General features: G+C 40.4%; 1 protein-coding gene across 6 annotated transcripts in view; it reads right to left on the minus strand.

The window, feature by feature from the left end:
• Nucleotides 1–25,615, minus strand: part of TPP2 (tripeptidyl peptidase 2) — a 68,373-nt gene continuing 42,758 nt past the window's right edge. For 2 of the 6 annotated variants that reach the window (XM_067713543.1, XM_067713541.1), the window contains 14 exons: nt 23,850–24,004; nt 22,585–22,701; nt 22,245–22,345; nt 21,551–21,647; nt 20,511–20,648; nt 18,938–19,182; nt 18,599–18,677; nt 16,658–16,696; nt 11,198–11,349; nt 9,765–9,861; nt 8,637–8,767; nt 4,988–5,195; nt 2,705–2,824; nt 1–935 (listed from right to left, as the gene is read on the minus strand). In XM_067713543.1, coding sequence (XP_067569644.1) covers nt 846–935; nt 2,705–2,824; nt 4,988–5,195; nt 8,637–8,767; nt 9,765–9,861; nt 11,198–11,349; nt 16,658–16,696; nt 18,599–18,677; nt 18,938–19,182; nt 20,511–20,648; nt 21,551–21,647; nt 22,245–22,345; nt 22,585–22,701; nt 23,850–24,004 — 1,769 coding nt within the window. In that variant the 3' untranslated portion in view covers nt 1–845. Of the gene's footprint in view, nt 936–2,704; nt 2,825–4,987; nt 5,196–8,625; nt 8,768–9,764; nt 9,862–11,197; nt 11,350–16,657; nt 16,697–18,598; nt 18,678–18,937; nt 19,183–20,510; nt 20,649–21,550; nt 21,648–22,244; nt 22,346–22,584; nt 22,702–23,849; nt 24,005–25,615 lie in introns of those variants that run through there. The other 4 variants (XM_067713544.1, XM_067713542.1, XR_010936991.1 and 1 more) reach the window with 3 other exon arrangements.

Here is a 25,615-nt window from a genome sequence, read left to right on the forward strand (position 1 = left end):
AACCTTCAATATTCACTTTTATTATTTATAAAAAAATTAAGGTATGAGAGTGCATATGGTGTACTGCGATCTTGGGTTTGCACATTTATTCACGTGTTTACATTATTTCAACTTTAATAAACATACCATATATGTATCTTTACAATACCTGATACAGATTTAAGCTGTCTGGCACTTATACATGTATTATTAGTTCATTCTGATGCTCTGCATGTCAAGAAGATGTTAAAAATGATTGGCCTGAAATAACTCCAAGATGAAGACTGATTGAAGCAGTTATGCTCCAGCGTTTGCCACAAATTTATTTGTGCCGGTTTTATTTTCTCCCCTTAATTGAATGTAAACGTTTGCCAAAAAAAAAAAAAAAAAAAAAATCTGGAAATGAAGATCTGTTACTTTTTAGTCTAATAAATAATTTTAGCTACGCTTAATGTAGCTTTTTTAAGGCCTTCATACAATTGAAAAAAATTAAAGTCGCGCATGTTAAAACCCTGTTCATTTATAAAATAAAAAATAGAATTTTATAGGTTTGCAGTTAAAAGTTACTGTTCAAAACCTCTCATGCATGTAACAGCTGCAACCCAACTGAAAGTCCTTGGTGCTGGCAGCCAGGGCACAGCCCGCTGCCAGCAATGTGACGTATTAAGAAAACACCATGATGTCAGAGGTCTAGATTTACATGTATTAAGCCACACGCCAGCAAATTCTCTGATAAATACACATCATTTTAATAATCAGTATTTGATAGCAGATGAAAACATGCATTAGACTAAAAATGCCACAAATTTGTTTTTATATCCATTCACTATAAAACTTTTTTAAAATTTAAAGTCTTGGTTCCTATTTTAGAATACAGAGTAATCAGGAGGATACATGATGGGGAGCCAGTTTTCGGTAAAAGACGCACAATGGGTCCATCCAAGCAGCTTCATCAGCTGTAATAAAACACACACAATTATTAAAGAACAGATGTTTCAGGCTCAGCATTTAGGGTAAATTCTGTATTAAATATTTAGTCGTAATAAAGAAGCAGCAGGTAGAACTTTCCTTCCATCAACTCACCCACAACCTTCCTTCCGCCCGACCCGCCTATCCTGGCGATTATCATCACCCCTGCCAACCCTCCTGCCTTCCCTCCCTCTGTCCTCCTGGCTTCCCATCGACTTGACATGACTGGCTCCTTTCCTTCCGACCACCCTAGTTTCCTTTCCCTCACTCTTCCTGAGTGCCTACGGTAGTCAAACACTGTTCTAGGCATTAGGAAAAAGCACTGAACTCACTTCCCACTTTCAGGAAACTTAAGTTCTATGCAGGAAAGCCAAACAGAAAGTCAGCAAGCTAATGAACAGATAATAAATAAGTAAATAATAAGAAATGTATCAGGTATATAGTAAAAATAAAACTTGCTATAATACAGACTGGGAAGTGAGATGGTCAAGAAAGCGATCTCTGAGGTGACACTTAAGCTGAAATCTGAGTGACAAGAAGAAACCTACTCTGTGAAAATCTGGGGAAGAGCTCTTCATGCAGCTGGAAGAGCTGGGTCCTCGAGAGGGAAAGGGTGCGCTGTGTCAGCCAAGCAGAGAGGAGGCTGGGACGGCAGAAGCAGAGTGAGGACGCGGGAGTGTGATATGAGATGCAGCTGGAGAGGCCGCTTGGCAGGGGCCAGACCACACGGGCCTTACAGGCCACGGGGAGGAGTTTGGATTTTACTCTAAATGTGACGGAGCTTCACCAGGAGGGGTCTAAAGCCATCTTTTCCGGCTGCTGTGTGGAGAACAGACAGCAGGCGAGCAGAGTGGAGGGGAGACAAGTTATGAAACATCCCCTGGTGTGAGCATCTGGGTGGATCGCGGGCTTCACAAATGTAAGAGCTCAGTTCACAGCCTACGTGATGAGAAGACATTAAGTTCCAGAAAGAGCTCTCTCAGCCTCCTCAAAGATCTGAAGAAGTGAATTTGAAATGTCTTACAATTTGAACTGACAGAAAAGGTCTGAGAGTAAAGATAACCTATAGTTTACTCTAATTACCAGAAATTGCCCCAGGAACCTACAGGTGAGTTTTACGTCCAAAGAATACCTTCAATATGAAGACCAGACGCTCGGCTGCCTTTGGCAGGACCAGCGTACCCCAACCTCCATATACCCTTTAAGCATAAAACAACTATACGTGTACAAAGACAAGGCTAGGCTGAAACAATTTCTTGGGGTTCAGTGAGTTCTTACAGTTGACACTTAATTTGTGCAGAGAGCTCAACCACAGAACTTCCCTGCATATAATACATGGTAAAATAAAAAATGGCCTATCGTGTCAAATGAAGAATAAAATCAAACATAAACTCTAGAAGTTCAACTGTTTTAGAACTGAGCCAACACGTATTTAAAAGAAATCATCTGCTTCCTTCATAAAGGAAACCTGTCTTCTAACTACACAAAATATGCAATGCATTTTGCCTACGTTGAAAACACTAGAAGCTAAAAATATAGGTTTTCTGGACAGGAGTGAAAAATGTTTTAAAAATTTAAACAGCTTACTGACTACATTTCATGCATTTATTTTATAGTTCACATTATGTTAACTAGACTAATAATTAGTCACGATAAAGTTGGTACTGTTTTATCACTACCGTAAGGCTTTCTAACTATCTTGTCACTCTACAATATTGAAATGATACCCAACAGTGGCAATTTTAATATCACTTACTTGAATACAATTTTTCCAGTTTTCTTTTGTTGGTTTTTCTTCCACAAGTTTAGTTGCAAATTTAAGGCCTCTCCCATACATTTTATTTACGAAGGCATGCTTGTATGCAAATGTCAAAACCTACAACGTAAAACAAGATACAGCTCATCTACAAAATATTTACAATTTAAGGCATATTGCTTTAATAATGAAAGAACTGGACTTCCCTGGTGGCGCAGTGGTTAAGAATCCACCTGCCGATGCAGGGGACACGGGTTCGATCCCTGGTCCGGGAAGATCCCACATGCTGCGGAGCAACTAAGCCCGTGCGCCACAACTACTGAGCCTGGGTGCCACAACTACTGAAGCCTGTGCACCTAGACCCCGTGCTCCGCAACGAGAGAAGCCACTGCAACGAGAAGCCTGCACACCGCAACGAAGAGTGGCCCCCGCTCGCCGCAACTAGAGAAAGCCCGCGTGCAGCAACAAAGACCCAACGCAGCCAAAAGTAAATAAATAAAAATCAAAGAAAAAATAATAAAGAAGAAAAATAATGAAAGAATTGAGGCTTTAACAGAAGTGTAGCTTTTCAAATGAACATGTTACATCAAGTAAATTTTAACAACTTTTTAAAACAACAATTAACATCTTTAAAAGAGCTGGGTATCCCACAGAACAGATAATCTATTTGGGGAAAGAAAGCTATTATGATAAATCACTAGCTGTTGGAATCCATACCAAAATACCTCTATGCAAAAGAAAGCAGAGCTAACATAAGTGATGACAAAATTGCAAGTTAGACGTACAAAACTACAGAGTCACTATAAATTACCAAAATTGCGAAAGAGGATAAAAGTAAACAAATGAAGTGTCATATTATATAAACATGTTCTTACTTTCAACTGCTTCCTTTTGTACAAGTTTTCTACCTTTAATTACTGCATTTGTCAAAAATACTCGTAAGCATTTGTTTATATCTTTAGTCTCCACTTTTAGAATGTGCAGCATGTCCTCAAAGAAAGGAATCCTGTCACACTTACCTGTATTCTAGAGACAAGGAAAGGGCTCAACAACTGTTGCTACAGACACAGTAAACAGACAGGTGATATAATGCACACCCCTAACATAAGAGCGCTGCGGCAAGAACAGAATTCTTTATAACAGCTTTACTGTGATGCTCATCAAGTGTCTATCGACTTGATGCCGGACCAGGCTCTTATTCATCTTCTTCCCAGCAGCGGGCGCAGTGTCTGGCACACAGCAGACACGAGATAACTTTGTTAGTAGTAACAGCAAGTATTGCTGACGTCCTTCCACGTACGTGATACTCATTCATAAAATCCCATGGTAGGCAGCACCACAGTCCCACATGAGCATTCGGTCACCCGCCTACAGTCACACAGGTCAAAGCGGCAGGGGCAGAATCCAAGCTCCAGGGGCCTGATTTCAGATCCAAATTCTTAACCTCTGGTGCTGCTTCCTTCAGTTTCTGGAACATTACTGAGTTCCTTCTATAAAAGCACTACTGAACTGAGGTGGAACAACCTGAAGCAGATAGGAAGAATTTTCTCCTACTTCAGAAGTCTTTACTACCGATCACCATAGTTAATCTTGAAAACAAGCACCTGTCTCCTAAAAAACTGCCACAGTTTGTGCTGGAAGAAGAATTCCACTGATTACATTTCCTTTTTTCTTCCTTTATGTCCAGAAGAAAGGAAGACTGGCAAATACCTGTAGCTATATAATCTCTACTGTTAAGAATTATAGTAGAGAGCTAGAAGGCATTTTACATGTTTTTATAATCTAAACCCAAAAAGCTCATCAATGTTACTTTTTCTACACTGGGCTTTAAAAATTGATCAGGTACAAATCAAGATGATAGTTATTTAGAAGTTAAAGAGTTTGGAGAGAAATAACAAATATCTAAACTAACCAGAATACCGCCATCTCCATCCCTGACAAATGAGCACAGGGACAGGTGTGGGAAGGTACGAAGACAGCTTTCAGACGCCCTTAATTTTAGCTGATACATAAATGGCTTAACCAAAAGCCCGCCACACACGCTCTCCAACTGTTTCCCCAGCTAGCGTGGTCCACCAGCCACTGTGCGGACAGACCAAACAACGGTCAAGTGGTTTCAAAGCCGGGAAGACCAGGGAGGCCTCGCTAAGCACCTCATCTTCTTCGGAGCCCAGCTCAGCCTCGTTCCATTTATCCTCGTCCTCTCTGGCCGGGCCCGCTGGGCACAAGGGATCTGGGATGCACCCCCAAGAACTGCAGCGAAACAAGAAGGAGAAAGGGTACCTTACTGTCGAAAAGATCAGTCCATTTTGTAGCTTCCCAGAAAGTTTCCGTCAGAGAATCCAGGGCGCTCTCTCCCTCCTCCTCTCTCCCTTCCAGGTCGCCTGATGCAGCCCCGTCCTCCTCCCGGGTCTGGAGAAGGTGGTCGGCCAGGGCACAGCCTTTCCTACACAGGGCGTCTACGAGCGTCGACTTCTGCTTGTCCATGTCACTGTGTGCCAAACCAACACATTCCACAGATCAGGAGAGCATCTTTAAAAGTACAGCCTCACCCGAAATTAACCTCATGCCTTCTCTGCCTAAGATTCACAATGCAGGAATGTGGTGTAGCCATGGAGAGACATCTGCATTGCGCAACACACGAGCCGCTGTGTTCCACACACAGATTAAATGAGTTAGGATCGCTGTAATCGGTTGAAACAGCATGCCATGCACAACAGAGGGGAAAGACCGTTGGGTCAATTCTGTCAGCTAAGAAACTCTTAGAACAGTATCTTCTAAGTGTTTCAACTTCTTATGTCAGTCGTTACATACTTGTGCAGTCGTGAACTATCACGCATACACAGAGCAAAGGAATACAAGGCTTACTCTAGCATTTTAACACATTAACTCATTTATACTCAAAATAACTCTATGAGCAAGAGACCATCAGTTGCCTCTATTTTGCAAAGGAGGAAATCGAGGCACAGAGAAATCAGGCGATCTGTTCAAGGTCCCACAATTAGGGAGCGGCAGATCCAGGACTCCGAGCTCTGCGGCTGGTCCTGGAACCCCTGCTCTTAATCGCCGGGGCCACCTGCCTTGCTTCAGGCAGGCAGCTTTGTTTCTGATGTGTTCCAATGCCCAGAACAATGCCTGGCACGGAACAGACACTCAGTAAATTGCTGCTGAATGAAATACAGTAACAGCCTACACTCCTGGGACAGTACCAGCCCCTCGAATGCTTATTTGACGCATCCTGCCCAACTCCTGTCAGATACGTCTAAAGACGAGAATTACAAGTGCTGAGAAGATGACCAGGAGGCACTCAGATATGGGATGAACAAACTGTCTACCGGTAAGCATGATTCTGAAGGACCCAGAGTGAAACGTGCCGCCTATGAAATCCGCTGGGACTGTAAAATCAACAATTTGTACAAAAGACAATTAAAATAAGAAGAGGAAAAAAAACCCCAACACAACGCCAATAACCTGCTACAACCTAAGTTACCCACCTTAATACATTTGCAATGCAGATGAAATTATGCCTAAAAGATGCCCAAGAGTTTATGAGCAAAGAGTTTCAAAGTTTAAAAGAGCCAACTCTCACTCTCTTTCCTGGGAAGCGTTTCTGGGGACTTGAAGTGCTTGGTCACTGTGGACTTCAGAACAGAAGGATGGACGGGCTTTCATTTACTGAGTCCCTCCTTACCCCACCACCTCTCAGATGCCAGGCGGCGCCTGAAATGTCTCGGCAGTACTTCACTCATGCTCTACAGCAGCCTCAGCAGTCAAGCGTTATCCCCACGTTGTGAGGGAGAACGGGGGCCGTGGAACACAACTGGTCAGGCAGGGCAGGTCTGGATATCCACTCACCTACGGCATCCCGACTGACTGTCCTGGTCGCCCAGAGGAGGGCTGCAGGATGCAGAGCTTGGAGGGCGAGCTGGGGTGACAGGTGTGCTGGACTCGCCAGACCTGGATTGAATCACCTTTAAGACCCCTTTCTATTTCCGCATTCTCTGATCCAATAACCTAAATTCCACGTATCTGGAATGTTCTCTTCCTACCCTCTTCTAACTTTGAACTGACCTGCTCGGATTAAATACCTATTAATCCATGATGGTTTCCCTGCTCTCCTTCCCATCGTCTTTCACAGTTTAAAATACTTATTATAACTGTTTTTTTGTTTTTTTTTTTTTGCAGTACGCGGGCCTCTCACTGCTGTGGCCTCTCCCATTGCGGAGCACAGGCTCCAGACGCGCAGGCTCAGTGGCCGTGGCTAACGGGTGCAGCCGCTCTGCGGCATGTGGGATCTTCCCGGACCGGGGCACGAACCCGTGTCCCCTGCAGCGGCAGGCGGACTCTCAACCACTGCGCCACCAGAGAAGCCCCTCTATTATATCTGTTAATCACATTCCATCTAGCAATTATCATCTTCTGTATTAGGCTGTATGTTTTCTAAGAGTAGAGAGTGTCTTGTTCATTTTTTTTTTACATCCCTCTCAGTGGTACTACATACAGTGCTTGGTCAATAAATCTCTCTGAATCAAAGTTAGTTAGGGACTGATCAAGATGGTAATAGCTACATTTTAGGAAGTAACTTCAATTAGATACTTTAGTGGACTAAGTAAACTGCAGTTTAATTAAAACTTAGATCCCCTACAAAAAGTTAGTATTTTTAAGATTACAAAATGGCCATCTTGCAATTTTTGAAACGAGTGACTTAAGCGAAAGCAGCTGGAAATGAGAAATCCATGCCCCATTTAATCCTTTGTATATAACTGGCATTTCATAATATATATAACTGGCATTTCATAATGCATATAACTGGCATTTGTATATAACTGGCATTTCATAAATGGTGGCTGCACCATCCACTATTATTATTAGCAACAATAAAACAGCAATGTTTCGAGAAGGTTCCTTTGGAAAGTGTGAAAGGGTGCTGACAATGGCCAAGAACGTATTTTGAACAAATTTTATTCCGCTTGAACACTGCTGCTTGTAAGATTCGTTAAGACCTGTAATATCAGTATAAACGATGCAAGGTCAAGAGTTCTAGCAGTTTAAAATCAAGCGTTTTGTATGTATATAAAAAAAATTCTGACTGAAGCAAATGGAATCTTTAAGGGAAACTACCATATTTTCAGGCAGCCTGCACGGTTTCAGTTTATTATTAGTTACAATAACGCTAAGAGGAGGAAACTTCTACCCTTGTAAGTTAAGGACCCCCAGGGTTGGAAATAAACCAAAGTGACAGAGGGGAGACTGGTACTGGGAGTGTGGGAGTGTTATCAGGAGATGATGGTAGGAGTTCGTGGAAGGGTGAACGGGAAAGCCGCCGGACCGTCACACCAGCAAGCGGAAACCACACTCTCGCACGGATGGAGCCTTACAAACGCATAAACCCAGCTACGCGTCTGTTGTACACATCACGTTACAGTTTCCTAAGGCTAAAGTATAATCCCCCCACCCTTGTTCTCAAGTAGTACTGTAAACCCAGTTTCATAAACTGAAGTTGCCAGATAATGGCTTTAACCCAATGTGATTTCTTATCACTTTACTAATAAGCATATAAACTAAATTTGGAGCCTGTCATGCTATTGGTCAATCAACACTTGAAAAATTAATTTTACAGGGTGCTCTGTGCTTCCCTCTCCATGTGTCCAGTTCACACATATCCCCCAAATGGCTGGACTGCTTGATCACAGCCACTCAAATCTCTCCACCATGACAGCACCTGATGGTGGAGGAAGCAAACGACTTTTCTTTTGCTTAATCTTAAACGACTAGAGAAAATTACTATAAGATATTTAAGGATGGAGTATCCCCAAATCAGTAACTCCAATGATAAGGATATAAAAAATACCAGAAAAGGAGGATATTTTCAATAATTAAAAAAAGTAACTAAGAAATGAGATGCAAGAAAGAGTATTTACTGGTTAGGTACTTTTTTATAATAGCTGCATCGGGCCTGGGGTCAGTCTTCATCGCAATATAAACTGCTAGGGCCGTTTGATCTATATGAGAAATAACAGCATTTGCAGCTTCGACAATTTCATTAAGCCTTTTCATTCGTTCCTGGGGAGGAAAAAAAAAGAAGAAATAAGAAAAAAATGGATGTATCCATGAGCCTCCTGACGCTTTCACTTCTGTCGGTCATGCCCGTGAGAGTTAGGACTCCCGTGGTGCGGGACCAGGTAGGCTGTGCAGCCCAGGGGCTCTGCACTAGCTCCTGGTGTGACCTTTACGACGGTCAGCATCTCTAGAAAACCTGAGCTCAGACGGGAAAATACCTACCCTACACCCCACACTGGCGCTGAATGGAGTAATAAGCAAGATAACGAAGTTCACAGAAATATAAACTGTTTTCTACAGAGGCAGCTCTTTCCTTGGGTAACTTAAAAGTTCAGAAATGTGATCAGCTATGTTACCCCAGTCCCACAGCACATGAAAACAGAAGTAAAAAAAAGCACCAGCTGATGAGACAAATTCTAATTTATTACTGAAACCTCCGAAATGAGAGTAAACAGGAACAGAAGCAACAGAGTCTCACTATGGGCCCCGGGCTGTCCTGGCGTCCTCAGCAGTTCAGCTCCTCACAGGGCCTGCGGGCTCACACTCAACCCTTGGTGACTCTTGATTGGTTATGGCCACAAGCACTTTCTACAGCCAGGACTCCCAGTGAGAGCTGGTCCACTGAGGACAGCTGGGAGCTACACAGCCAATTCTCAGAAATCAGAAACGAAGTTAGCCAAGGTAGTGCAGAGGAGCTCCGCTTTTGCTGCAGGCGCCTGAGACGCCAGCAGGCCACGACCACGGCCTTCTGCTCCCGGCTCTTCAGGTCAAGGTCAGAAAAGCCACCCTTAGGGTTTCCTATCTACTTCTCCTCCCACTGACCAAACGTGAGTCCTGAGTCAGCTTAATGAAAATAGCTCAACAGAACATTCAATCTGAGGTGACACGTTTTCAGTCGGCAAGAAGAGAAGACAAAGACTGCCCCCTTATTCCAAAGGCAAACCTCATCTAATACTGCAAACAAAATAAGAGACTCAGAGTAAAATCGAACACGCCCAACCTTTTCAGCATCCAACTGATGAAGTCGTGCAACGTACAGAGGGAGATAATTAGGGTATGTTTCCTTCAATTCATTATAAATGTCACTAGAATCCAGCCTACATATGTAAGAAAGAGAAACAGTCATTATTTCAGTTCTTTTAGAAAGAAAATAATTTCTGTCTTTCCTATTACTTCACATTGTTTTGAAGTTCCAGACAATAACCTAAGGTACCAATCTGAAATATAATTACTGACAAAGACTGTATTTATTTGCAGGCAGTATAAATATGCTACCGAGAAAACAAAACAAAACAAAAAATCAAACTGGAAATTATTTCATTTATGAGTTCAGTAAGATGGTCAGATGAAAGTAAGCATCGACAGCTTTCCTACATACCATCTATAATTAGATTTATCAACGGGAGGGAAAAAACATTCAAAAACAGTTAAGAAAGATTAAAAGATCTAGAAATGCCTAAGACCTACAAAGAAGGAAAATTTACACTGTTTTGGAAGAATCTGAAGTCTTGAATGAACAAAGAGACAGATGTTCCACGTTCCCAGCTGGGGAAGCTGAAGAAACTACATCTGTTCTTACTGACTCCATGGTGGGAGGAACAGCAGCAGAGCAGAGGCCGCGGTTTGCCCCGCCTGGCGGGAAACCACGGCGGGGCCTGCGTTCTCAGCAGTGCCCACCTGGCAGACCCTCTGCGTCGCTGGCGGGGGCTGAGAAGGAGAGAGCCCCCGCCTCTCAACGGAATTCACCCAGAACTTGGCCTCAGCAGCAGGCCGCGGGGCTGGGGTGCCGGCCGACATGTGCCAACCCCCTGCTCCTCCCAGCAGGAGAGTCCTCCAAGCCAAGGGGACGGGGAGCCTGTGGTCCTGGCTGCAGCCAGTCTGGAGGAGGCTCCGCTTCACTGAGCTGGGAGTGGGAAGAGAGTGACCTTGGCTCACATACCAGAGTCTCACTTTTCTTACTGAACTTTTGTAGATGTTCTTAAATAGGTGTTTCTCCGTTTGCTGTATGTCCTTAGGATCATTTCCAGAGGTTTAAAAAGGTTTGTTTTAAATTTGCTCGTAATCAAATAGTAACTGGAAAACCAGGACACAGTATCACTCACCTGCTACATGTATAAATACAGAGACAACTAATAATAACAAGACAATGGTTATCTTTGGAAAGGGGGCAAAAAGTGATTTATTTTCTTTTTTGTACCTTCCAATAAAATTCTCTTCCAAGAGCAGATCAGAATAAGGATTAAAATTTTAAAAATTCTTATCACAAAAGGGAATTAAAAACTAAATATAATTACAAGAAAATTTAAAAGCACTTGCAGTCCTATCCACTGTTAACATTTCTGAATACATAGCCTTTGCATACACACACAATATTGTTGTAACTGGGAAAATAAAAGTAAACGCTTAGAGGATTAAAACTCATTTAAAACTTACTTTGTCATCCACTGAATTTTAAGATCTCGTAATGCTTCAGTAAACTCTTCTTTTAAATCTTTCTCTTTTTCTGAATCTTTTTCTTTCTCTTTGCTGCCATTCTTAGTCTTTGTTGGTGGAGATATTAGGTAGTAATGAACAGGTATTACATCCTGTGAAAAATGAACGTGGAGAGACAGTCTTAGATTAACATCCTTAATATTCCTTATTTAAAAATCTTCAAAAAAGAAAAAAAAATCTTCAACAGCCGAACAGCACGTAACATCAGCTGCACTTGAGCGGTACTACCCTGTATTTCAGATTCTAAGGGCCAAAATATATCTAAAGTTCCAATCTGAGATCAAAGTAATTTTCTCCCAAACTTTAAAGCTAATGCTTCTAATAACTCCTTTAAAACAAGGAAATAAGAACAAACTTTTCTCCATTTAAGTGTTATTTGGTATTCTTAGTTTTACTTGACAGACTGACTACAAAAACGTACTGAGCTTTCACATTTTACATCTGAGAAGAGAAAATAATTAAATTTTAAAGAAAGAAAGAAAAGATCTGCTTTTCTAATTAAATTTAAAGAGAAATTTCTTTCTTCATTCAGTCCACAGGACTTACTGAGCTCCCGTGGTGTGCAAGGTAATAGCTCCAAAGAGGTGAGGGACAAAGCAGACAAGGGCCTTTCACCCTCTGGGAAGACAGCCAACAAACATGTAGGTAAATAAACAACTGCAGGAACGACACGTGATACGAAGACAACAGAATAGAGTAAGGAGACAGAGCGTGACTGGTGGGTAAGGGGGGACCCATGCAGACAAAGTGGTCATGGAAACACTCTAATGGCGCCTCAGTGATCTCAAGGAATAAACGTCAATGAACCGGAATAACCAAAACGAGGAGAGGAATAGATGTGCGGGGACAAGACGAGCACCTGCAGAAACCTGAGGGGGTGTGCAGCAAGCACAGGGTTAGGTTCTGAGAAAGGGCAGCGGCCACAGTAAGTAAGCAGGGCTGACAGAGTATGGGTAAAAAAAATACAGGTTTTATTCTAGGTGCCACAGGAAGAGCTGTATGCAAGGCAGTGACATGATTAAGGATTTTTGCTTTTTGTTTAAACACTTTGGTTTTTTGGTGTTTTTTTTTTTTTTAAATAACTCTTGATACTACCTACGTGGAGAATGGATGATAGAGGCCAAAGTGGAAAAAGAGAAAACAAGTTGGGACACAGACCCAGGTGTCCTGACACTGCCTGGAACTAAAGGACAGGCTATAGAAAAGGAAGCAATAAAGGGACATGAGATGTCCCGGGAAGGCAGGACCGATGGTGGTTGCTGGTGGTATTTAAGACGAGGGGCTGAATGAGACCAGCAAGGGTGGGGGAGGGGGAAAAGAGCAAGCCCAGGAATGGTCCAAAGCTTTCCACTGTGGAGGGAGAGTCTGAGGTCACGGCAGCCCCGGGGAAAAGCCAGCACGAAGATCGAGCGTGGGCGGCTAGTGACAGCTAGCTGAAAGGCGGCGTCAGGCGGGAGAAGTAACTGTCAAACCTGACAGCACAGTGGCTGCTGATCGCCGACAGAGCAAGAGCGGCAGGGGAGGCTGGTGGGGGGCGGAGGGCGGAGGGTAAAGGCCGAGAGGGAGGTGAGAAGTAAACAGGCATGGATGGTCCTTTTGAGAAGCTTTGCTTTAAAGAGAGCAAGTGTAACTACACCTTTTTGTGTCTATTTTATTAGCACGTGAGTCTTGTGAAAAGTAATGCAGGATCTGGGAAATGAAATCACCTGTTATAGTTGCTAGATCCGTTCCTGGCACAATACTAGGTGTCCCTAATTAAATCATTATTTATTAAGACAATTTCTAAAATTCTATCTTTAGGTTTACATTAAAAACATTGCTAAACTAAAATCTTGTATTTGTTTTAATTAACAAAGTTTCTAAAATTGGAACAAATTACACTATCAAAGTTGTCAAGGCCCTATTCACATAATTTCAGAAAAAACTTTGCACAGGTTGAGTCACAAACAAGTACTGGCCCCACCTTCCCCTGAGGTGTAAATACTACATAAATATGTCCATTTTAACAATTTTCACAATTAAACTTTATTTGGGGATATAACAGTAAATATAAGCAGCTACTGTTGTAGGAGCTCTAATGAAATAGTAACCACCATTTCAGTACAACCCATTTAAAGCGCAGAAGACCACTGATGGACGAGAACCACAGAAAGCCATTTTTAGCCATTTCAGCACCACTCCCCCTTGAGGTCCGGGAGCAAGTCTGCAAGCAAAGGTCTTCAGTGAAGTGTGAGCCTGGGAAGGGGAAACAGCCCTCCCATGGGCAGGCTTCCTTCCAGTCCCTGCCACCCATCCTGCGCTCCTTCTCCAGGTTTACTCTGCTAGGTGGACACTGCCCTGAGCTTAAGCCAAGTTAAAAGGGTCTGCAACATTTGAGTGGGTAACTGACCACCAAGTTCTCACAGTAACAGCCCACTTCAGTGTCATCTGTTTAGCAGAGACAACACACCTAAGAATTAAAGGTGCAAGTGGCCTCCAACATTTACTGTTAATAGGGCCCTACTCCCTTTGCAGTCAGGCTCCTGTACCGCCCAGTGTGCTGGAATGTGCCTGCACCTGCATTCAGTGTGTGCACCCCCCTGCTGTCCCCTCCTCCTCGCCTGAGCAGGGAGAGGGACAAACCTCAGGAGGCGAGGTCTCTCTGTTGTGAGGCAATTCTTCCTCTGAGGCTCAGAGGTAAGGCATTTGCTAAGATGTTTTAGTAAAGAGAGAAAACAGAATTGAATTAAAAATGAACAATCCATTAAACTTCATCGATGATTAACAATGAACTCTAACAAAGATCTGCAAATAGAGAGAAACCATATATAGTAGCAACCATAAACTATCACTAAAAATGCAAAAGAGACTGGGAAAGTTAATGATGAATGGCTTTGGGGTGGGGGGGAACCAAGATTTTGTAATCATCATTTTATATAGTAAATCTGTACCAAATTAGTAATTATAAAGGCCAGTATTATCCTATAAAATATTTCAGGACAAGAGCTACTTCTTATTACTAAATATTATGGACATGGTTGTTTTAGTCTCCAACCAAAAGAGAAATGAAGTTATTTTTCATTCATTCGTTCATTCATTCATTTATTTATTTTTGCGATACGCAGGCCTCTCACTGTTGTGGCCTCTCCCGCTGCGGAGCACAGGCTCTGGACGCGCAGGCCCAGCGGCCATGGCTCACGGGCCCAGGCGCTCCGCGGCATGTGGGATCTTCCCGGACTGGGGCACGAACCCGTGTCCCCTGCATCGGCAGGTGGACTCTCAACCACTGCGCCACCAGGGAAGCCCTATTTTTCAGTTATTTTATCATGGTCATCTGTTCTTTTTGTCAGTAAGTATTTTTACAACTCAGCTTCTCAAGGGCTTAGCATAGGGTCCACTTAACAGAAATGATTTTGTACCATTAAATCATAAGAAATCTTGATTATGATTTTAAAAGACAGTCAAAGAAGAATCTTCAGAGCAGAAATACTACGATATAAGCTCTCTATAGCAGACACTTAACAGTAAGCATATTTTTTAAGAAAAAAATCACTCCATTATTACAAAGTATTTCAACAGTGTTTGAATTGAATTGAACAATATTTAGAAAATGAAATCTATCTGCCAAACCAATAACTATTTAACAAACCACCATTTAAATTTCGGTTCAAAACATAATACCCTTAGCTCTTAAATGATTAAAAAGTATAAATTCAAATTTTTAATTCATTTACACGAACTAAAATAGCTATTTAAAAAATTAATGTCATATTTGAGTGCTATTTATGTTAAAAATAACTATATTCTTTCATATTACAATGAACTTTAAAAAGGGTAACATACATATTCAACTCAAAAGTCACTGAAACCCAGAGGACAAATCCATTGAGGATTATGTATACAAAGTTGGTATTTTGTTCAGGCAATAAATTATATATTTTGTAATGTGACTATAAAACTATATATAATAATGATTATTTTTAAAACAAGAGCTTCACGTGCACTTACACTGAAGATGGGGAGAAATGGGAGGAAGTGACTCCAGATGCCCAGCTCTAGAAGCTTCACTAACCGTCAATTAACAATAACGTTCCTATTCATTTGATAGTTTCCTATCTCAAATAATCTAATACAAACAAAAGGCACCAAAACTCCAGAAGATCCACCAAACAGTACAACAGAAAGAGAACCCCCAGCTCTGCCTTTGGGGACGCGCACCTTCTTTCTAGTGGGCTCCTCATTCTCTGAAGCAGGGGCTTTCAGGCTATTTTCAAAATGAATCAAAGATAATGTGTGCATAAAATGAAATTACAGTTTTATGAGTCTGATGAACTGACATTTTCTGTTTTTGTTGTAATGCTGGTTAAATTCCATTAAATGAATTTACATGGCCTTCAAATGGGTAAAGACGCTCAGTTGAGAAATACGGCCTACAGAGAAGCCGACATTCCTTTACCTGGGAAGATAACCCCCAGTGGTGTATTTTGTTTGAACAAAGTCTTTACCACTACATAATCATATAGAATTTTAGAGGTCATTTTAATAAAGACATTTTATCTATTATAAAATGGTGGCTCCCAGTTTCACATCACTATGAATTAAACACTGAATTCTCTTTTGTTTCTTCTTAAAACACTAATTCTTGCCCTACAGTGCTTGCTGCACGCAGGAGAGAAATCACTACGATGACGAATGATGTCAGCAGGTCCTCACCAGAGAGCTCATCGAATACGTATCCCTTTCTCTAAACTAGACCTAAAGTACAGATTTTCAAACTAAATTTGGCTCCAGCAGTCAATCAGAGATTGTCAAATAAGTTGCAGAGAAGCTGGTCACATCATTTACTAGTTACTGTCTTAAAACCTGCTCCTGCTCTTAGTATAAGTTTTAATTTGGGGCCACAGTCCTTATTTCTGTTTCTGCTACACCCATTGCTCTTTTCATCTCTGCCTTTCCAGAACAAAGAAGATGCAAGAGCAGGAAAAAAACTTCACTTTAAATATTTTAATAATATTTTATTATTAATCAAATCATCCAATTTAAGAATGACTTTAGACTTCAAAAATAATTGTTTTGTCATATATAGCTAAAAAAAATCATTCATCTTTCTATAGGATTTTAGATATGCCAAAGTTCAAATATTATTACTTGGTCATACCTGCAGTAAGAAATGAATAGCATTAAAATTTTCTCTATACACATATAAACCAGGGGTCTTCAAGCAATTTATGGCAGGGAAAAAAAACTTTAAGAAAGCAGTTTGTCAACACTGATAAGCTAAAAGCACTATACTGCAGAACTGAAAGAAAGGAAACTAAGGGAGAGATTTTTTAAAAAAAGATAATAGTGACAGAAAAAGAAGTTTAACTAATATGCAAATAAGGCTTTAAGACATCTTTTTAAAGAACTGACAATCAGTACCTTTTTAAATTTTCCTTGTCGTTTTGCTGCAGACTGCCCCTGGGAGTTAGAACAACATTCTGTAAGAAATCATGCGTAATCTACACAGGATGGAGATACCACCTCTGTCTATTTTTCTGCCAGTTTCCATCCCACCTGTATGGGTCACAGTACTTAGAAGGGTCAGGTCTGTCATCAAAATGGCAGGTTTTTAAAGAAAGCAATACTGCCACTTTCTTTTTTTTTTTTTAATAAAAATGCACTCAAATGTGTTATTCCTAAGGGTCAATGTTTTTCAGCTTTTTATTTCAAAAGTTTGTAGAGCAAAATTCATTAGTTATCCAAACAGTTCTAAAAACATTAAATTTAGGTGACGGTCCGCAAAGTCAGATTTTCAAGGCTGTCACAACGATCACACACGCCCATGCGCCAGAAACGGCATCGTTCGAGGGAATCTGGGAACGTCAGAGAGGGGCAAGAGGAACAGTTACCTTCGCAGCTGCCAGAACCGCAAGAAACGCACCATGGCTGAGATCCGATGAAATAAACAATGTGTTGGGAATTACAACTAACTCTGTAGCTTTAGGTTTTCTCAAGAAAATCTACCCTGGTACGTAATAACTATAGTCAATCCCACCTGTTTATAACTTAACTTCACAACTGCCTCTTAAAGAATGCAGCCAGGAAGCACTATCTCTGAATTGCTAAAAGCATACTTCTAATAACAATGCTCTTCTTGTCTTACTCATCACAGGCAGTGGACACTTCAGAAGTTACCTGGATGAGAAGACTCACTGTTGAAGCCCCATAGCAGAGGCAGCAATATTTCCCATAGCAGAAAATGAAACCTACTTAAAAGGACCTAGACCAGGACTTCTTAAATCAGTGCATCTATGAATTCCAGTAACTACTGATTCACTTCACATTCTACTAAGGCTATATTATACTGAAGTACTTATAACTTATACTAAAGTACATATAAGTAAATAGTACAGACTGAAATGAGACTCAAGAACTATCAGGGCAAACGACTTGTTCTAAGCACAAAAGTCCTACGTGATGACGCTCCTATGACAGCTAATAAACCATCTTTGGTTCAACAGTGGTAAGACATGAGAATACTTGTTAAGATGTTTGAGCTCTATTCATTTTGATAACAGCACTTATAAATTCCAGAGTTAGGTGGTGGACTTACTTTGTAAGAACTAATGCTAAAGAGAAATGCAAAACTATAAGAATGACAACTTTTACTGGCATTGAGCTAAAATGACATTATGACAGAGGGTGATAGATGTATATAAACACTATTCTCACAATAAATTTGTAATGAAAACAGATGGAAAAACTAAAACAGGTACTATCAAACCATAACAATTATCTCTAAAATATAACAACCAGAAACATGTTTTTAACAAAAAGCACAATTTTGAAACTATAAAATAAACCTTAATGCCAAAAGAAATAACTACCTTGTAGATAACTACACAAAATTCCAATAAGAGAAAGATCTGTACAAGTAAAAAATACTGTTTATTAGTAGTAATTGTCCTGACTGGTTTTTAGAAGTCACCCAAGAAGATCTGATTTATTCCTATATCCACAATATTACGTTAGTTAAAACTCTATAAATTCTCTAATTTTAAAAACATCCCATTCACTTAAGCCAAGTTTGATCTGGATCTACATATTTCACGGGAAGTTCAAGTATATTAGCTGTGCAAGGCAGAACAGGTTCAAGGCCCAAGTACTTAGGCTTGGGAAAAAGAATAATAAATATATAAAAAATACAACCAAATATTAATTGACCTTTACTAGCAACTTGGGGGAAAAAAAACTATTAAATTTCTTTTCCCAGAGAGATCTTCTCTTTTACTCATTCTGAAATGTAAATTAATTTCCATTTTTAAGGAAATGGAAATTTTGGAACAGGCACTTTCAGTGTAAAAAAAACCTAGTACTTACAGCTTTCTTTCCGAGTTCAGTCTTTGACAACGTTAATGATCCTGCAAGGTAGCATCCAGGTCCTGCCCCTTTAGGTATTCTAAGAAGAAGATTCAAAAGAGGAGAGAAAAGGAACAAAAAAGAAAGTTTCACAAAGTGAATTAGGGGGAAAAACATCAAAACAATTGCATTCTGAAATAATTTCCGTAGCTAAGATTTCAAAAACCAAAGGGAGAAATAACCTTAGTCTAAAATGGCAAATGACAACACAGTATAAGTGTAGCCTCATATTATAAACTAGCATTTAAAGATTACAGAGTATAAGATGGATAGTGAGTGTTAAGCAATGTTATCACTTACTTGTCGTCAGGTAAGGAAGTAACAAAGAATGGCTGGTTATATTTGGGTGGTAATGTCAAGTTACTTGATTTCTTCTTTCCTAGAAGTGCAAGACTATGATTTTCATGAATATCTAAGCTCAAGGTATTAGACAACCTATGAGAAACAATAAATGGAAGATCTTTAAGACGTTCCAAATCACTGATCTGCTCATGCCGAATCTGCAGTCGAATTGTATAATCTCCTTTCTCCAGTTTCAAAGAATACTATAAAAGAAAAACAACATTTGGGAAAAGTAAGGTTTAGCCACATGAACGAAAATTACAGTAAGAGGATAAACAGTTAAGAATTACCACTTACAGAGTGCTTACAGTATGTGAGGTACAGTGCAAGTTACGACACACACATGACACGCACACAACGCCCCGACTGGATGTCAAAGTGAGCTGGCCAAGGTCACGTCCAGAGCAGAGGATAAGGGAGCTGAAGGCAGCCAAGCCCTCAGCCCTCAGCCCTCCCACAACAACAGGCCACTCCTAGGCGCCCAGCTGAATCAGCATCCGCTCAAGACTGGAAAAGGCAACGATTTTCTAGTTCCTGGGTCTTCACGGGCACGGATAAAATGACACCAAGAATAAGCAAAACTGAGGTGCTGTGTAATATCTAAGACAGACACACACACGTGTTTGTATGCACATGACTGGTAACCTTTAGATCATAACCACCATGCCACCCCCCTTTATTGCAGACGGGAAAAACAGGGAGCCAATGGGGACAAAGGAGTACAGATCTGCCACGCTCCATCCAGGCAACCTGCTCAAGAGGACGGAATGCTGTATGCTGCAGCAGCAGTTTCTTCTGAGATTTTTTAAAGCAACAAAAGGAATGGCTGCAATAACCCAGTCTGTACTGAGGAGACGTGCCAGGGCCTGGCTTTGAGGAAAAAAAGGAAACCATTCCTTGAATGACTAACTGAAAACCCTGCGTAAATTATTTTTATTATTTAGCATAAAATTATAAAGCTTACAGGAAATAGCTCATTTCTTTGTCCCAGTCTTTCAATCAGGGATAAGATTTCTATAAATTATATGATTAAAAGATTTTTTTTCCTTCCAAATGACAGTGCCAGGCACAGTGCTTGGCATATAGTAAGTGCTCACTACACAGTTGACCAAGAAGAAACATATTTCAAAGTTCTAATAAACTGAAGACACTTGGCTCTGTCATTGTGCTCTGGATCCAGTTCAGACCTGGGATCACTTCAAGGGGCTCACATATCCTGGATGATTTGCTTTCACCGTGCAGATAGGAGCAAGCACTGGGTAGGAAGGAGAAGTACTAAAAATAAAAAGCTCTGCTGGCCAGCGTCTGTGAGCATCCTCCTGGCCCTCCTTTACCCCGAAGCCGGATTCAGCCCAACCATGGGGATGAAAAGCTGTCACGGTCCGACCTGCAACAGACAGCTGAGCTGCTAGCCGTGTGTCCAAGTACTAAACGCACAACCACACTGGTGTTTAAAAAGCAGGCACGTTACCAGAGCAAGAATCCGGGCTTCATCAGCTCAAGAAACAGCTGTTAATTCTAAAAATCATACCTGATGAGGGTAAGCATCGCCGGAACCCATCTGTCTTTTGTTCTGGTCAAATATAATCCACAGCTGGCTGTCAAATTCTGATTCGTACAATAATTCACAAAGCAGGGGGCAGCTTGGAGTCACTTCCCCACTCTTGGGCTGTGGGGGGGGGGGAAGAATGATTATTTGATGTGGTTTATATGATTTCTAATGTAGACCTGTAATGTTGCTATTGATCAGACTTTTACATTTAAAGTATTAAAAATATTTTCTTGCAGTAACCAATTTCAAAAATGCAGAACACATCCAGGATTTCGGGACTAATAAAAGGTACTTCTCTTACAAGGTTTAAAAAACACAAACCTAGCTAATTGTATTCATTACTAAAGCAATACCTGTATCTTCAGGACCTCTAATTAACTGGTTTTTTTAAATAAAACTAAAAATTTCTTTATAAAGTTGAAATTAGACAACCCACTGAAATCAATTATCTCCCCAACAGTAATTCATATTATGCTTCAGTAAGAGTTTTACTAAAATCTTACTGATCCTCCATAAACTTCGATCTGATTTTTATGCCCATCTTAACTACCTTTACTACCCATTCAACCTAGGAGCTATTCTGATGTCTCACTGTGCCAACACCTGCTTCACAGAGAGCAATCAGGCCTGGTTCCATAATCAGAAGGCATCTGGCTTTGACAAGACATCAAACCAGTGGACAGGTTATCAGAGAATAGGCAGGTGTCAGTGATTACAAAAACTAAGGCTCAAAGGCCAGGTCACCACTAAATTAGAATCTGTGACTTCAGATCTGAATGGTACTTAGATCGTTCTATATCATAATTTCCCAAAGAATAATTCTAAATTAACCAGGGTTAATTACTTGTTTCTATTTCATATACATGTATGTCTCTCTCTCTCTCTCTCACACACACACACACACACACACACACACACACACACACACTCTGAATACACTGTCCTTCCATTTCTGATTTTATGATTCATAAAACACAAGAGTTCTTTGTAAGGGTATACTTGGTTACACAAACACTTACTTGATGAAAGTTGTAAGTCAGGATCATCTCATAAAGTTGACGATTATTTGGCAAAACATCCCTTGATCCTAAAGGTTTTGTTTTTGCACTGAGTGGGCTGTAATCAGACAATTGCATAAGAGTTCATTGAAATGAGAGAAAACTATAATCAGCAAAATCTATAACGTATCACAATAAATGACAAATGAGCATTCCTAGATGCTGTCCTTTTCCATGTATTTTGTAATATTTTAATCATTAACTTATATAATTCTTTACTGACTGAACCATAGCAATGCACACAGTTAAATTTTGCAGTATTACAAAGGTAATCTTCTCATGATAAAAACATTTTCAACCATCAACTGACAGTCTCAACAGAATCAGATCCCGGGACTAGGTGACAATTCCTCACAGTGCTGAAGGACAGGCTCTGACCGCAGACAGCCCTGCCCTCATCACGGGATGGGTCCTGCCAGGTGCCACAGCAAGGGCTCTAGGTACATGTTACTTAAAGCCAGAAGCTGCTGTTGCGGCTGCCTCTCAGAGACCCACCATGTTCCCTGGGCTGGAAAGTCATGAACTGAATCTTCACGTCCAGCATTCACATGATTAAAAATAAAAGAGACCCTTTCCAAAGAGTGAAGAGACGCCCATCCCCCCACCCCCATCACACTGATACCCAACATTTGCAGCCCCAAAACATTGAAGATACCGCAGTGTTTGGACCCAGCTCTTCAAAGTTATGCAGGGAGCCAGATCTTCATATTTCAAGGAGGACTGAACATCAAAACGGTTGATTCCTTCTGATGCATGCTACAAAGGATATTTATCAAATTAGTTTCTCAAACTCTACTGAAAACAAGCTGCATTTTTAAACAAAACTTGGACCTAAATGTGTCAAACACAATGTTTACAAGCACCTATGAACAAAGACTATTGTTATTTCCAGAACCATAGATAATCTCCCCATTAAAATGTAAACCCAACCATTGAAATTATTTCACAATAACACAAATAACTGACATTAAAAATGATGGAAATGTGGAACTTACAATGTTTAACTGAGGAGCAGTACATACTATCCCATGAAAAGAAATGGTATAATCAATATTGACATCACTAAGACTTGCCCACCAACGAGCAATACAAAACTCAATTGCTTTCCCACCCTGCAAAGAAAAATGAAATTAAATTATCAATGCATAAATTACAAAACATAAATAGGTGTTTCAAAGCAGTTCTATGCTTTCAAACTTTTTCTATTTGTACAGCAGGAAAATTCAAAGAAACTTATCATTAGCTATGCTTGAAGTTACACAAATCACAGTTGCTGAGACAGACTGCAGGTATTTAAATATACAGTTATTTACTCATAATCCTAAACTGCTTGTCGTAAGAGGTCTGAGGCAGCTTCTGAAGTACATGTAATAAAATAATGGTGAAAACAAACTGGAATAAAAACTTGGGACCAAAGGAAAAATAATTAAGAACAATGATAAGAGAAGGGGTATGACAACTCTGTGAGGCATATTCAATAGCCACAGCTGAGTTCTGGGCTCAAGAGCTGCCTGGCAACCAAAGCCAAATGAAATTATGGTCCCTCACATGTTTCTTCCTATTAAAAAAAGTAAAAACGAAAGCTGTTCTTTGAACACTTGAGTTTTAAATTAAGTTTTCTAGTAATCAGTGTATTAGAAAGTTTAAAGTGAACCATATTACTCTATAACACATACAAGGACACAAGTCAAAGTTATCAGAAACATAAGCGATACAGGAAAGATGAGGCAGCCATCTGAAAACACTGAGTAGCAAGTTCAAGAAAGAACATCAATGCGTTCACCTTCTAGAAGGAAGGACTAGGCACCATTTCTAACACTACAGATACGCCTGGAGAGCTGCCAGGCTAATCTGTAGGCAGGAGCAGCAGTTTCACCTACAAAGCAAATTAACCTCATGGATTCTTAGCAACAGGGCATTAATAAAATAACTAAAATAAGTAGAAAACACGTAGAGAAGTCTTAAACATGGAAATAATCTACTGTACGATGAGGAGACAATCTCAACCAGGGTCCACTTTGTGAGGCGTCAGCATCTGGCAGACCAGCACTTTCCTAAGAGATTAACATTTACCTCAACTTGGTTGCAAGTATCCTAGTAAGACGACCTATCTTCCCACATTATTCAGCATTAATAAAATATACAGTCCCAATGTGCTCTGAATACAAACTATAAAATCAAATTCAAATACTTAGTCTTAGTCCACACCCAGAACGAAAGGAAACTGTTTCAGGATTCCAGACTGTTAATTAACACTTACCAAGACAGGAAAGGATTCAGTCAGCATTCCTTTCTCTGGAAGGGAACAAAACTTATAGAACTCATGACTTCGATAGGCTCTCTGCTTCACAAGCTGCACTGCGTGAAGAACAAACTTGGCAGACACCTCAGAAGAACAGGAGCACACCATAACTTCTACAACGACAAGGGAAGAAGCAACATTCTAACTGACGAGATTTAAAATAGACACAAAATGGCTTTCATAATGCCTATTTAGGGGGAAATACTATATCAAGAGAATGAAATGGTATATTCAAATGAAATCTGCTATTTCTTTAAAAACAATGAACTGACTGAGTACTAATAAAGATGAGAGGGTAGAAAATTTAGCTATGGAAAATAAATAAATCAGGATTAAAATAAGCAACTGCTACGCTGCAAACAGCAGGAAACAGCAAGCTGTCCACAGATGGACACACAATTATCCTAATCAGGTAATTTTTAAAATCCCTCCCTTCTCTGTTACTAAGTTCAACCTTTCCTCTTGCTTCAGCTAAAAACCAATCAATTCTTGGTAAAGAGGATTTTAATTTTAGAAACCTCTATTTGTTAGCATGCCTAAGTCCCATTAGTATCCATTTATCCAACTTCACTGATAACTTTTCCTAGTCTCTCGCTCTTGGTTTATCTGCACTGTTTGCTTCTGGAAAGTATGACTATCAGAACTACATATGCTTAGCTGTGCTCTGCGGCGGAGCTGGAGATGAGCCAGGATCACCGTGAAGCCAGGTCAGCAGCTTATCTCGCGAATACCTGGCCCTGAGACAAGGAACCAAAGCAAGGCTTAATTCTCTGCCTCACGAGATCAAGTGGGCACAGGGCTCTGGGAACCTAATCACTTGCTAAGAATACAGAATCTAGTGTTATGACAATATGTCAAAGTATTTGAAATAGGAATCATCTGTACTGCATTTCTTTTTTTTCCCTGCTTTGACCCTTTTCCCCCCCAGTTTTATTGAGAAACAACTGACATATAATATTTTCAAGTTCAGGGTGTACAACGTGATGATTTGACGAGTATGTATATGTTATGAAACAATCATCACAAAAAGGTTAGCTAACACATACATCACTTCATATAGGTACCAATTTTTTTTGGTGGAGAGAACATCTAAGATCTACCGTCTTAGCAAATTTCAAGTATACAACCCAGTATTATTAAGTACAGTCACCATGCTGGACATTAGATCCCTCAAACTTTTCCATTTTATAACAAAGTCTGTGCCCTTGACCAACATCTCTCCCACCCCCTCCACCTCCCACAGTATATATCTAATCAAAGACTGCTAAATGCTCTGAGCTACTTCTATTCTGGATGATCTGATCAATTCTTATTAAAAACAAAAAACAAACACACAAAAAAACCAAAGAACTAATTATTTTCAATACCCAACCTAAACAAATCATAATTAGGGCATTATAATCACTGACATTTACCAGTAAACAGACATCATGTTCAATATGAATTAACTATAGATCTTTATTCTTTGGTATGATTAGCACACGTTTTATTAGAGTTAGATGTTACACAACCATTGGGCCTATGTGAGTGGAAGCCCTGAGTTGTACCACGATGCAACTCTGACTCTGATCATGAACGGAGAAGGCATTATTCTGAACCAAATTAAAATCCTATTAAAACATCTTAAGATAGCCTAGATCAGTGGTCCCCAACCGTTCTGGCACCAGGGACCAGTTCCGTGGAAGGCAATATCTTCATGGACTTGGGGTAGGGGGGAGTGTTGG

Source organism: Pseudorca crassidens, chromosome 18 (assembly GCF_039906515.1).
Source record: "Pseudorca crassidens isolate mPseCra1 chromosome 18, mPseCra1.hap1, whole genome shotgun sequence".
Lineage (NCBI taxonomy): Eukaryota > Metazoa > Chordata > Mammalia > Artiodactyla > Delphinidae > Pseudorca > Pseudorca crassidens.